The 14,327-nt window shown below is 50.1% G+C and overlaps 5 protein-coding genes across 5 annotated transcripts; 4 read left to right on the top strand and 1 right to left on the bottom strand.

Annotated features, from left to right (window-relative positions):
- Positions 1–48: 48 nt before the first annotated feature.
- Positions 49–789, top strand: PFICI_06575 (uncharacterized protein; the record flags this gene model as incomplete). The annotated part of the gene is made up of 1 exon (XM_007835156.1): positions 49–789. One exon carries the CDS (start codon positions 49–51, stop codon positions 787–789), a length of 741 nt encoding a protein of 246 aa, XP_007833347.1.
- Positions 790–1,933: 1,144 nt separating this feature from the next.
- Positions 1,934–2,923, bottom strand: PFICI_06574 (uncharacterized protein; the record flags this gene model as incomplete). The annotated part of the gene is made up of 2 exons (XM_007835155.1): positions 1,934–2,410; positions 2,471–2,923. 2 exons carry the CDS (start codon positions 2,921–2,923, stop codon positions 1,934–1,936), a joined length of 930 nt encoding a protein of 309 aa, XP_007833346.1.
- Positions 2,924–8,046: 5,123 nt separating this feature from the next.
- PFICI_06573 (Laccase-2) lies at positions 8,047–9,896 on the top strand (the record flags this gene model as incomplete). Its single annotated transcript, XM_007835154.1, has 2 exons — positions 8,047–9,472; positions 9,547–9,896. The coding sequence occupies 2 exons, from the start codon at positions 8,047–8,049 to the stop codon at positions 9,894–9,896; spliced, it is 1,776 nt and encodes a 591-aa protein (XP_007833345.1).
- A 1,074-nt stretch (positions 9,897–10,970) lies between these two features.
- On the top strand, positions 10,971–12,729 carry PFICI_06572 (uncharacterized protein; the record flags this gene model as incomplete). Its single annotated transcript, XM_007835153.1, has 7 exons — positions 10,971–11,252; positions 11,321–11,461; positions 11,516–11,552; positions 11,606–11,684; positions 11,742–12,136; positions 12,200–12,364; positions 12,725–12,729. The coding sequence occupies 7 exons, from the start codon at positions 10,971–10,973 to the stop codon at positions 12,727–12,729; spliced, it is 1,104 nt and encodes a 367-aa protein (XP_007833344.1).
- A 445-nt stretch (positions 12,730–13,174) lies between these two features.
- On the top strand, positions 13,175–14,297 carry PFICI_06571 (uncharacterized protein; the record flags this gene model as incomplete). The annotated part of the gene is made up of 2 exons (XM_007835152.1): positions 13,175–13,342; positions 13,440–14,297. 2 exons carry the CDS (start codon positions 13,175–13,177, stop codon positions 14,295–14,297), a joined length of 1,026 nt encoding a protein of 341 aa, XP_007833343.1.
- Between the last annotated feature and the right edge of the window lie 30 nt (positions 14,298–14,327).

Genomic DNA, 14,327 nt, shown 5'->3' with positions numbered 1-14,327 from the left:
ACAAAATAAGAAACGACATATCTCGCCGCGAATCTGTAACTGTGCACGATGGAAACCTTTAAAGAGATTTTTGCCGAGGTGACGGGGCCGCTGCTGTTCATGAGCGTCTCGCTGTCCTATGCGCCAAAGACAATTTTCGAAATCATCAAGTCGGGAGACTTTTGGAGGCTATGGTCACTGGACGGTTTCAAGGAAGCCTTGTTTGGGAACTTTTGGGCCGTCATGGGCCCCGAGGTCAAGGCCAATGGCCAGGAGCGCGTGATTCCTCTGCTCGAGGGTCGCATCTCTGGAGGGAGAGTGCACGACCGCCCGGTCGCGAGCCCCATTCATGGCACCGTGATAGAAGTCGGAGCAGGTAGCGGCATGTGGATGGATGTTTTGGGTCGATTTGTCGCCGGCGCAGCGAGCAGCACAAAATCTGCCGCCCAGATCACCAGGATTTACGGCGTCGAGCCCAACCCTAAATCCGCCGCGGCATTGCGACAGCGGGTCCAGGCGCTGGGCCTGGAGGACACCTACGAGGTCGTTCCGGTCGGCATCGAGTCCCTGAACCGGCCCGGGGTTTGGGCCGGCCACGTCGCTCCGGAAAGCGTCGACTGCATCGTCGGCGTCCTGTGTCTGTGCAGCATTCCTGACCCCGAGGAAAATATCAAGCACCTATATAAGCTGCTCAAGCCCGGGGGTCACTGGTATGTATACGAGCACGTCAAGGCCTCTCGGGGCGGTTTCTGGCACAGTCTATATCAACGTGAGTCCCTCATTCTCCGCCAAATACAACCTCGGTGCTAAGAAGGAATCCCAGGCATTTTAAGCTATCCATGGTCATTCTTTATTGGGTCTTGCCAAATTTGCCGCGACACTGAAAGTACTCTCCGGCTGGCCGGTCCGTGGAGAGAATTCGATATTGCTCAACCACCTAACGAAGGACCATATAACCTCCTACCTCATATCGTCGGTACATTGACCAAGTGAGACAGCAAAGATAGAGCAAATGGGTCGGGATATTTTCTGACAAAAGGACTTGGGAAAATCATTGGTCATGCCGCGACGATATTCTTTTAAGCATTATCCGTTCTGTGAGGCCAAGTTTTGTACCAGACTGTCCGTGCTCAACAACTGAGGCATATATCGAAAAGCACTAGGCTCAACAACTATCAAACGTCCCCGATGTACAATTTTCTGTTCTTACGGTGAAACACTGCGGTTCTTGTTTGTCCTGAACTATTGAATTCAGCTTTGCCTTTTGCCTAGTTCCTGGTCTAAGACTTCTCCAACTGAAACTTTTGAGATGGGTATCGCATGATGCTTTTGAGCTGCTCACTGATAACTGTCTCGTCATTGGCAGCATCTAGTGTCTTGCTATGCGTTCGTAGTAGTCAAGCGCAAACACTCAGGAATGGTGCAATTAGTTGTACACGGCAAATCTGTCTAGCCTTCATAAACGAATACAATAAATCTATAATGCTGCCCAGAAGGCGTTGATTCTGTTACTCAGTTTTGTTTCCTTCCTTTTTTTTTTTTTCGGACATCACAAATCTAGCCTCGCGCCAATGATGTCTAAGAAATCAGCGGACTTGTCACTTGTTTAGCTCTTCTATAGCCGCGGAACGCACCAGCCGACGGTTGTATGCCATACTACATTCTGCCTAGGGAGCCATCTCGCTAAAGCGGAAGTCTGTGCTTGTCTGTGCTTGAAGGGGAAGGTTCTTCCTTTGATCATCACCGAAGGCGTCAGTTTTGCATCTGTGAGTCGGGAATTCGCTGGTGGTCGTGTATCGGTCCATGCTGTATACACGCCATTTCACCAGGAGTCGGCCCAAGCAGACGACATCTGAATCAAGATTTGTACACATTGAACCGATATATGATTAATACTCCTCTACTTCCCTATTACCATTAGTTATAATTATTATTACTATTAGCTTGAATATGTCTACGACTGATAAGTCACGACCACTGAGTTATCAGTGGTTGACGAAGATGTCAATTGGGTTCCGGCGGAATCTTGGATATCCAGCATGTGGACACCCGAGAGCGTGACACTCCCACTGGTGCTGGTGCCCTGAACATCGCTGAAAGTGACGGTGCCAAAGTCGGCCAGGCCGTAAGTGCTCGAGTCAACAATCAAGTCCTCGACGATCCAGTCAATGGCAGTGCTGCAAAGGGCCACGGAATCCGACACGGTGTTGGTGTACGTCTGGCCGGTTCTCACATTCTCCATGACGATCTGGCCCGTCTTGTAGTCCCCGCCCGAGGTCATGTTGATGATGATGGTGTCGCCGGCCGTGACGCCGCCGAGGTCAATCTCGACCGTGGCCGACGGGTACCATTCGTACCAGGCGTAGTAGAAAGTTCCCGACGCGTCCACCCCGGCGTCGACACCGGCTTGCCAGAGGCCTCCATCACAGTTCTATGGTAACTTGAGTTAGTACTTGAGAGAATAGGCTTGTAAGTATGCAGCATGACTTACATAGCCGTCCATACCAATCCAGACTGAAGCTACATGTTCCTGAGCTGAAACCTGATTTCCATTGGTAGGAATCTTTGGCTCTGGCACCACAAAACTGCCAGAAACGCCGGTCATACCGGTACCAGTCACCACCGAGCCGGCCCAGGAATCGTTGTAGTCGACATAGGTAGATGCCTTTTGGGAAGTGGCAGGGTGCGATACGGTACTGTTCTTACTGCTTTCGGAAGCGGCGGCGGCAGAGGACGAATCGGATTCAGGGGCCGAAAGCAACGAGTCAAGAAGATCCAATGAGCCCGACGAGTAGATCAAACTGGCAGGAGAGTCTCGGAATTCGCCATGTCGCAGTGCTGTACGTCGGGCGTGACGTGCCCTCAAAGTCGACCGTGGTCTTGGTGATGGCGCGGCCAAGGCTGCAGCCACGAGAGCATTCACGACCGTCAGTGAGAGCCTCATTGTACTGTCAGAGGGGGACCAATATCGAGCAATTGATCGACCGGTGATCACTTCCGCGGGGGACAACGTATGTTTTTAAAAAAGCAATACTATTACTTATCGCCGGAACATTGCGCGCCAGAGAATCCGGGGAAAAGAGACATGGCACATCTGTATGAGGTTTCGGCTTTGAGTTCTATATACAAATTCCCAGCAAGTCTTGCAAGCATTCTCCGCTATTTCCCAATTCGCTCAGTCTTGATCCCAGAGGTACGTAATGTTCAATCTCGGGACCTTTGCATCCCACGGCAGGGGGCCGAGATGTAGTTTTGAAGATCGCGGTGAGCCAGCAAGACCCGCCGGCCAAGACGACTACCACGGATCCCAATTCACCACGGGGGGCGGAGGGGCGGGCATCGTTTAATGGCGCAGCCAAGCGCTGGACATATGAAGAAGAGTCCACAACCAGCCCCTATGAAAACCCATATAAGGCTTGTTCAAGATATAATTGACCAATGGGACACAGCAAACGTGGTCGGTAGGAGATGATCCGAGGCTACCGTGTGCACTGGACTTTGGTCAAAGGACGATGAATCATGACCTCGCTAGGTGAAATCTAGGCGTCAAAGGAAAATCTAATGAGGTTATCCCGCGACGCGCACACATTAAGCTATGCGGAGATGGACCCTGACATACATTACCTAAACAATCGTGAATGCCGTCGGCCAGGGCGAGCAACTGGGGGGTTGAAATGAAGATCTCAAGAGATCGTCGGTGCTATTGTAGCCCCGCTATCGCCGGAATTCTACCACGGTGGAGAAGAGGGTTTTTTTGTCCCTTCCAAACAAGTGGGTGCGGCCCATATCATTGGGACAAGATCCTCATCTCACGATTCATGACCCCTTCGCTCTCTTCTCTTTGAAGTTTTGTTTCAAAGGTGCCCTCTTTCAAAAAGAAACACGAAGGTATATGCCACCATTTGTTTGAGTTGCCTGTTCATTGCAACAAGGTTGTCGGGTGCTATATGTTCAGATGAATAGGAAAGCCGCAAATCGGGTCCATTATACAAACCGGGATTAGAGCCTCTTTTAAACACTAGATTATGACTAATAAGCCTTGCGTAGCGCATGGGACATTCGGTCGCTTCAAGTAGTATAGTAGGAACGATTAAAGAAGCGATTGACGGAGATTAGTTTGTTGTTGAATAGTACCTGAACAGTTGAGCGTGACAAGAAGAGATTCTCATCAGGGAGGACGCGCAGAGATCCGGAGATACGAACAACTTTGGTGTTCTTCCGACCTGGGCAAACCCCCCAAAGGCCGATGAATGTACAGCAAAAGAACCACTTACACTTGTCACAGCAGTCACCTGGCAGCAGGCCTGGGTCAATATCCCTACCCAGGTGCTCCAGCTCCATACTGGGGAACGCTGTCATTTGAGTCCTCCGCATTACTAGCAGCACGTGGGCAGTCAGGGACTCAGGGTGTTCCTCCAGGTGGGAACGAACCCTGGACTCCTGAAGCTTCACCTGCGGTACCTTGTCTTGCGCGTTCGCAATTTCCAAGGTATCGCACGCGTTATTTAGTTGCTGCTATCTTCTGCTTGGTGGATGTTTTTGATTTCTCATGGCAAGTATCCAACAGCACCTCATTGATGCATCATGCGCGGGGTATCTAGTCGTTTATTTCTTATCTTACAAATAGAGACGACTGGGAGTGCAAGTCTTGACTCTTGACTCTTGAGTCGTCGGGCCTCCGGCCTCTGCGAAATTGCGGGTTCGATATCGCCCAGGGGGGGCCCTAGCGGGCTTGGTTCTCGGAACGGCTCGGCAGGTACCTAAGGTAGCACTCAATGGTACGCAGGCGGTAGAAGGAGTTTAGTCGACACGTTTACTCTACAACAAAGATGGACTAGACTGTGTTATATTGCGTCTGTTATAATCCGGTCTGTCTTGATTTAGATGTTTTCTTGATAACGACAACCGTTTTCGCGAAGAAGGAGAAAAAGAAACGTGGAGTCGGATTTTCAAAGTCGAGTGGGCAAAGCACGGAAAAGAGGTTGATGCCCGCTATTGTTCACCGCAACTAAGCGGTCCAGTTGGACATACATGAATGTCGCGCGACATTGCCCTTTTGAGACCATTGTGACCATAGTTCAAGCAGCACTTCAAGCAGCACTTCAAGGCGACACCTTCGAGTCGATGGATATATCGATAGGGCAAACAAAACATACTATGTAGACAGGTACCTGGCTATTCATGCAAGCCATTTTTAGCACGAGGATCCCTCCTATTCATGATATGGCCAGAATCGGGCGCAAAGGAATGCAAGATCTCGTATCGCAAATTTTAGGCTGCAGCTGAACGTGATGGGCATCCAACACGCAGGAAGGATTGAGCGAGTCGCCGGTGAGAGCACATGGCGGTAAGAAATGCAAGCAGCTTCGCTTTCGTTGCCGCACACAGGGGGGGAGGAGGAGGAGGAGGGGGCCGTCGAAAGAGAGAGAGAAGGGAATTTTATTCTGGGTTCTTGTTAGCTATCGAAGATAAACCTGGATGATTCAGCCACAGCTTTTTGGGCGAGGAGGGAAGGGCGCGACAGGGTTTGCTTGGTAAAGGTGTAGCACTTTGGGCGCTCGCCTAAAGCGCCGCTCTCCTCATCTCCATCCTGTACTACTGTAATGCAGGTACATTCGCCTATGAGTAGCCGCAACGTAGCCTCCTTGGTATGTAGTATACTACTGCTACTACGAGTACTGATGAACGTGATGGCTAGCAGCTAGACACACTACTATGTATTTTAACGACGCAGCCGCACGAACCCTCCGCTTGTCAGCGATGCAACCTCACCCACGACCAACCGGAGAGTTGCCCTGTAAGCGATGCAGCCCCGTATAGTTTGTTGTTGGGCTTACGCGTTCGTTCTCGCTTGCCCGGCAGTGCCCCAATAACAAGACAGACAGCGTTCATACCAACATGGCGTACATGGCGCACCGCAACTCACGTGGTGGCTTGTTTCCAGGAAAAATGAAACGAAACCTTACCAACGTCGCATTGTTCTCTAGTTCTATCGGGCGGCTCTGCGCTGTCTAATATACACTTAATCTACATCCCTACGCATTTATACCGAGGAGCACTATAAATTTTTTTAAGGTTAACCCCGTTGGTCTGGAAACTTGGTCATGGTATCCCAACAACAAGCTGGGTAACCTTGCGACAAAAGATCAAGGCGGCCGCCGACCTGGTTTTCGAGGATGCAACGCGCTGCCATTTGGGCCCTGTTCGCTTGTTTCCCTTGCCCGAATCGCCCGCTGACAAACTGTTTATTTTGCAGCCAAGAAAATTGGAATAGGAAAAATTGGCCCAGGGCTGAATCTGGGGTTTTACTCCAACTTATTCCTGATCAAGCTTTATTTTTTGCCAAGGACGGCTCACGGCTCGGTCAATATTCATGCCGCACTCCTTGGGGAGCGCTGGGTGGGAGGGTGTAAGCAACCAATAAACATGACCGAGTCTGCATCGCGGATTGGCCGGCTGCTATCTGAACGAATAGTGCATCATTGTCTTACCTGAGGCTCCTGGGCCTGGGATAGGGAAGACGGTTTCAACGCATGTGCAATGTGCGGTGATTGGCGCGCGATCCGAGCCCACCGCCCACGCACGTCTTGGCGGAATCCAGATTATAGGGAAACTATTCTCGTTACGCAGAATCGAATCAATCGATACGACCCAAACCCCCCTGCGACAATCCCCGGTTGCTGTGAACCGAGAACCTTACTCTCAAGCTCAATCCATGATGTCTTCTTCGTAAGCAGACTGCCGCGCGGAACACGATTACCAAATACCCAGGGGTCCGCAGATATTGATGCAGAAGCGCTTTTCTTGCCAAGAGGAGACACGAAACATCAGGGAACAACTATTGGCTGAGCTTAATGCAACTTCGGCTTGAGCCGTATGCTTTATTATATGGCTATTTGCGGTACCTGCGTCGCCCAGTCGCCTTTTGCTTCCCAGCCAGTTTTTTTAAAATTCAATGTCCTGATACCGTCACATTGCATTTCATAAGCGAGTAGAGTCTTTTGTCGGAGCCGAAGCCACAAGACCAAAGCTGCCAATTAAATCCGATATGTGAGGAGAGATACTCGGAAGAAGTTCCGAGGCGGTGCACTTGTTGCTGAACAGTAAGAAGCTGATATCTCTGTACGTAGTCTTTTTTTTGTAAGGGGGGTGGCTAAAATCTCAATCTGGTGGCTTTCTCAACCTAACTTGACAGAGTCGAAGGATTTACGGCTCAGGAACTTTTCTTTTTCAGCTCCTAGTATTTCTTATGTCATCTCTTCTGGATTTCATTCCCCCTATTATGTGTCACCATTGAGGCAAAGGTAATGCATTCACGCATGTTGGGAAGTGGTCCGTTCAGAGGTAGCAAAGAAAACTAATGCATGACATCCTCGTCGTTTATTTCTTTGTCAGACTGCACGGTTCCTCCTCATAATCCAAAAAGCCAAGAGACAAGCTTAACTCCTAGGCAACGATGGCATCTGATTTGCTTCTACTCTCGGGGATGCATCCCGAGGCTGGCCGAGAACTGTTTCGCCCAACGTCCTTGCATAGAAACAGGCACACTGTCGCCTAGTCACACGAACGCCACATCTGACCGACCAGTATAGTCATCGCCTGATATGCCTTATTGGGACTTGAGAGTAAAAGGTTTGTCAGGATGACTCTATCTCCGTGCAGGGAGAAGAGTCAATAATTGGGAGCAACGTACGCGTCCCTGGTCAGGGGCTAGGTTGACTCGATGGACGTGGACGTTGGTGACCACCAAGAATGCTTCCTATTCCTTTCTCTTGCACCAGTATCGTGAAGTATTGCAATGGCGAAGTCGGTCCGCTTGCCGAAGAGCCCAGGCAGGCTCATCTTCATCAGGTATGGACTTCATGGCCTCTGAAAAGTATAAAGATCATAGGTATCGCCGATAGTTTTGGAGGATTCTATCTACATCTCAGACAACAACAGCAGCCTCATCTCTTCAACTGCCTCCTTCGTCACTCTTTCTTCTCACCTTCTTTCTGGTTGGCTTTCAACCGATACATTCTTTACTTGAACTTCAACTCACTCATTGATTCCTAATCTTTGTTTGAAATGGTCGGGTTTTTCTCAGGCGTAGCTGCCTTCCTGCTCCCTGCCACGGCATACGGCCTTGCCTTTCCCACTCCGGACGATCTTGGTCTCAGTCTTGAGCCTCGTCAGACCGTCTGCGAGAACTCGGCTTCTTCACGAAGCTGCTGGAGCAATGGCTTCGACATCAACACGGACTTTTACACCGTGACACCTGATACTGGCGTGACCCGCGAGTATTGGCTCTCCATCGAGTCAGCCCCCTGTGCTCCAGATGGTGTGAACCGTACCTGCATGACATTCAACGGCACGGTTCCTGGCCCTCTCATCACGGCTGATTGGGGTGACAACCTGATTGTGCATGTCACGAACAACCTTCCTGACAATGGCACAACCATCCACTGGCATGGTATTCGTCAACTCAACTCTTCCTTGATGGATGGTGTTCCTGGTGTCACTCAGTGCCCAATTGCCCCTGGCGATAGCATGACATACGACTTCCAGGTGACTCAGTATGGTAGCACCTGGTACCACAGTCACTTTACGCTTCAGTACGCCGAGGGTCTCTTTGGGCCCATGATCATCAATGGCCCAGCTTCATCTGACTACGACGAAGATCTCGGTGTCCTATTCCTGTCGGACTGGTCCCATACTAATGCCTTTACCTTGTGGGGACGATCTCCTGGCACCCCATTCACTCTCGACAACACTCTTCTCAACGGAACCAACACTTTCAACTCCTCTGATGGAGTTGTGACCGGCTCCAAGTATGAGATGGTTGTCGAAGCTGGCAAGAAGTACCGTGTCCGTCTGCTCAACAACGCCATTGACGGTGTCTTTGACTTCCACATTGATGGCCACACCTTTACCGTCATCTCCACCGACCTGGTCCCAATTGTGCCTTTTGAGACGGATCACATTCAAGTCCACATTGGCCAGCGCTACGATATCATTGTCGAGGCCAACGCTACTCCCGGTGACTACTGGATTCGTGGCGGTTGGAATGTGCAGTGTGCCAACATTGGTAACAATGGCGACGCCTCGGGCGACTCCACTGGTATCCTCCGCTATGACTCGACCAGCACCTCGGACCCCACGACCTCGGACACCATTGGAGTCCAGGACACCTGCTATGATCAGAACTCTACTACTCTGGTCCCCGTTGTTGGCGTCGACGTGACTGATGCAAACCTTGAGATCGTGACCGAGGATCTTGGCTTCAGCACCAGCATCAAGGGCTATCTCACCTGGACCCTGAACGACAGCACTCTGTACCTCGACTGGAACAACCCAACTCTGAAGCAGGTCCACGACGGCAACTCTTCCTACGCCGCCGAGCAAAACGTTGTCCAAGTCGGCCAAGGCTTCGAAGCCGACCAGTGGGTCGTCCTCGTCATCGATTCATCGCAGACCATTATTGGAATTAACCACCCCATCCATCTTCACGGTCGTGAGTATACCCCATTTTCGTCCTGTCACGGGTCCATGACTGGAATAGAAGCTAACATTGTCTTTCCTCACTAGACGACTTTTTCATCCTGGCTCAGGAACCCAACTTGCAGTTTGACGGCACGACCTCGACCTTCAACACGGTCAACCCTCCCCGCCGTGACGTCGCGGTGCTGCCGGCCAAGGGCTACCTGGCCATTGCCTTCCAGCTCGACAACCCCGGCGCCTGGATCGTCCACTGCCACATTGCCTGGCACGCCAGCGAGGGTCTCGCCATGCAGTTTGTCGAGTCCCCCGGTAACATTCTGACCAGCGGTGCCATTGGCGTCTGGGACACTGCCACCGACAATGGTGGTCAGACGTGCACCAACTGGAACGACTACATTCCCGGCCAAGTCTGGGAGCAGGATGACTCGGGCATCTAAAGTCGCCTCGCCTTTTGGGGTGTTCCGGCACCCCCAATTCGACCTTGAACATGATCGCTTCCCTTCTTCCCTTCTTTACTAGTACATATTGATGCATATTCTTCTTGCCGGGTCTATCCTTGGATACCAGGCCTCTATTGGTTCGGTTCGATTCAATTGTCCATAGTTGATTCTGGCGCAGCTTCTTTTCAAGACACGAACTCGACAAGTTGCTGCACCACGAATGGAGGAGAAAGTTGTTGCTGAGGAGGCTGCATGCTGCTTTTCAATGCCTGTTTACTGGTTCATATCTCCTACTCCGACTGTATATAGTCTCTACCCTCCGTACATAAGTGTTTACATAGTCATAATCACATTCCTTTGCATGAAAATCTTTTCTCTCCATTGATTGATGAATACTCGTTCGCATTTGCTGTGATTGCTATTGAATTTTCCACTGATTCAGATTTCTGGGGCGTACCTGTCGATGCGGCTCATTGGGGATGGCCTTTTCCAAACCCCTGGCGCCATCATGTCCACCATCTTTCAGTGCTGACACGATCTGAGTGCTGGCACGATCTGCACATGGGTCTTTTGCCCTCGGTTCAGCCACATGCCAATCTTTTTCTAAATTTTTTCCAAAGGATGGTGGCACAGAAGATTACCTACCAAGATCTGGTCGACGGCGCAGGGCATATTCTAAGCGCCAAGAGTATATACGAAACAAGCATAAGTTCTATTGGTGGAATCCTATACTTACCACAATCGGCGATCCTCGCGCCCCTTTATTGCCCATAGGCTTCGTTAAAGGTGGGGGCAATGCAGTGTAGCCGCACCTTATATTGTGTGGTACCTGCATTGATTACGCAACTTGATTGTATGATCCGGGGTAGCGGAACTTGTAGAATATTCTTTCAGCAGACGACGAACAGCATCTAGGATAATATCATGGAGATCTCGGTCTCAATTGACACTTAAGTAAAAGTCTTTGAAATGAAGTTATAAATATGCTCATAGTCTATGCGCTACGGTAATGTTGGCAAGGTACCATGTGTTTTCCTAATTGACTTGTAGTAAGCGAGTCTCTTAATCATGATGTTGCCGAATCTTCGCTTGGTCGCTTGCGTAGCAGGACTCGCCTGTCTCGCATCAGCCGCCAGTGCAGCACCCTCGATCACCGCCGATAAACGGGTTTACACCTGTACCATTGAGGCCAATGGAGATGGGTCTGATGACGCTCCCGCCATTCGCGACGCCTTTACCGAATGTCAAAGCAATGCTCGCATAGTCTTTCAGAATACCACCTACTACATCAATAGTCCTTTGAACACAACCACATTGTCAAATGTCGATATTGACATTTATGGCTATCTACTTGTATGTTGCAAGCGAGATTCGTTTGAACCCTTTTCCGTACCAAAGTTGACGACCATTATTTTATGTAGTGGAGTAATGATACAAGCTATTGGCTTGACCATTCCATGCCCATTGGCTACCAGAACCAATCGACCGTGTGGTTTCTGGGCGGTCAAAACATTAATGTCAATGGATACGGCTCGGGCACATTTGACGGGAATGGGCAGGTTGTAAGTACACAGTCTGCCAATGTAGACCAGCTCTCGCCGTACTGACCCTCACAGTGGTATGACCTTGTCAAGGGCGAATCCAATTATCCAAGTAAGCCCCTGAGTCTGATGCACCTGAACCATTTCTCTGACAATGTACATTAGAAAGGCCGATGGGCTTGACCATTTGGGGTGCTTCCGACTCTTCCTTTAAAAGACTGAATTTCGTTCAGAGCCAAATGTGGTAAGCCGCGTCACATTTGGGATAGATTACCCGGTAGCCATTAAAAAATGATTACAGGACAATGACCATTATACACTCGAACAATGTGTTGATGGAAGATATATACGTCAACTCGACCAGCCACAGTGGAAATCCGGCGCGCAACACGGATGGACTCGACACGCTGTTTTCCGACAATATTGTCCTGCGGCGGTGGCTCGTCGATAATGGCGACGACGCCATCAGCCTCAAGGCCAACTCCACCAATGTTTTACTCGAGGACAGCGTCTTTAGAAGAGGACAAGGCTTCGCCCTGGGCAGTATTGGTCAGTACGTTGGGGCATTTGAGACGATTGAAAACGTCACGGTGCGCAACGTCAGTATGATCAATACCAACTTTGCCGTCAATGTCAAGACGTGGACTGGCGATCGAGTCAACTATCCGCCCAATGGAGGTGGCGGTGGGCTAGGATGTAAGTAGCGCAATGTTTGTGATGCCCGAATCTAGCCGCAATGGCTGATATTCCTCCTTACAGATCTTAAAAATGTCACGATTCAGGATCTCACCTTGAACCGAGTACGAAGTTTCGCAGTTAATGTCGGTCAGTGTACATCATATTCGGGCGGTTCCCCCGACTGCAATAGCTCGCTCTTTCACATTGGCAACATTACCTTTGACAACATCACCGGTGATATCGCCGGTAAGTATGTGGGCAATTTGCAGTGTAGCGAGGATGCTGGTGGGTGTGATGCAATTGAGTTTACGGATATCGACTTGACCAAGACTTCGGACGATACCGTGGTGGATGACTACAAATGTAGTAACGTGGTCGACCCAATTGGATTTGAATGTTAAAAAGGCGCTTGGATTTTATATTCTTCTTTTTTGTAGGATATTTTCAATACATATAATCTCACCTCTTAACTCAAGGCCACCAAACTTCCCTTGTAATTGGTGTGGTATAAGTGGTATAACACATTCGCTCAAAGCTGGTTGGAACCCTTGCTGGTATCTCCACCATACGTGGCTAAAGTCAACATGCATTTGACACTGAGTTAAGAATAATGTACCTACACCTGGTTGTCGACAGATCTTGTTGAAATAAAGTGCAAAATAAATTGTTTGCATTGCAAGTAGGTACCACGCCATTAGACTTTTTGGCAGCTGGCAGCGTAGTGCTTCAGAATTTGGTTCAAAAATGAAACACGAGTTGTTCATTCTCGATTGAGTTGCACGGAGCATTTCATGACGTCATTCACGCATCTCGAGACCAGCACTTCAAGCTCTACCCAACTACCTAGTAGAGCTTCCACACAATAGATTGCATTCTGCCCTCCAGCCCAGGCAACATTACAGATAGAATGTTCGGAACTGTTGAGTAAATTATACAACACAGAAATCAGCCATCCAAGCATCAGAAGGCAATTGCAGCAACATTTCTTGGGCCAGTCCACGAATCCCCTTCGAACTCACTCGCAAACTCATAGCGGGGCAGGCTCTCATTGACACTATGGCTGGCAAAGACGAGCCAAAGACCATGCGAGCATGGCTGTATAGTTCTGTCGCAGGAGGACTTGAGAAGAACTTGAAGCTCTCCGAGGCTACAGTCAAGCCTGTGGCCAAGGACCAAATACTGGTCAAGGTCCACAGCACCTCGGTAAACCCGGTTGACTACAAGGTAGGTTGGCAGCTTTCTTTTCCCATTTGAGCGTTTCCAGTCTTCTATCGGGGACGATCTGAAGCTCCAATTCCAAGCACTCACATTTGTTTTGAAGATCCCTGAATTGGGCATGTTGGCCCGGTTCATGGTCGCAATGCCGGCCGCGCCGGGCGGTGACTTTGCCGGCACAATCGCCGAGGTCGGTGAAGGCATTAAATCTGCCGATGCATTCCGTGTCGGCGAGAAAGTTTTTGGCAACGTCGCTCCTCAGCAGTACGGCACCTTTGCAGAGTATATAGTCGTCAAGCCGGAAAACATCGCCAGCCTGCCAGACGGCGTCAGCGAGGCAGATGCCAGCTGTGTCGGCACTGCGGGCCTGACGGCGTACCAGAGCATTGTTCCGCACGTCAAGTCTGGCGACAAGGTCTTCATCAATGGTGGATCCGGAGGTACCGGCACCTTTGGAATCCAGATGGCAAAGGCTGTCGGCTGCCATGTCACCACGAGCTGTTCTAGCAAGAACGTCGAGCTGGTCAAGGGACTTGGGGCCGACGACGTGATCGATTATACCAAAGAGAATGTGAGTGAGGTATTGAAATCCAGAGGTCAGATCTTCAACCATGTGGTCGACAATGTGGGATCCCCAAGTGATCTTTTCAAGGCGGCAGACCACTATCTCGTGCCCAGTGGAAAGTTCATGCAGGTCGGCGGTGAAATGTCACTCGGGTCAATGAAGTCCATGGCTTCGCGAGCAATTCTTCCCTCGTTCTTGGGCGGAGGAAGCCGGAGCTGGCAGTTCATGATGATGAAGGTCAATCACGATGATTATGTCCAGATTGGAAAGTTGATGAAGGAAGGCAAGGTCAAACCTGTGATCGAGGAGACAATTGACTATCAGAATGCACCCAAGGCCATTGAAAGAATCAAGTCGGGTCGCACTAGAGGCAAAGTCGTTGTCCAACATTCCAACTAGACGAATGAAGGTTGAATACTGGTGCTCGAT

The sequence above is a fragment of the Pestalotiopsis fici genome, assembly GCF_000516985.1.
Source record: "Pestalotiopsis fici W106-1 unplaced genomic scaffold PFICI_Scf_4, whole genome shotgun sequence".
Taxonomy (NCBI): Eukaryota; Fungi; Ascomycota; class Sordariomycetes; order Amphisphaeriales; family Sporocadaceae; genus Pestalotiopsis; species Pestalotiopsis fici.
Note: the sequence above shows the minus strand (reverse complement) of the source record. Positions and strands in the feature narration are given on the sequence as shown.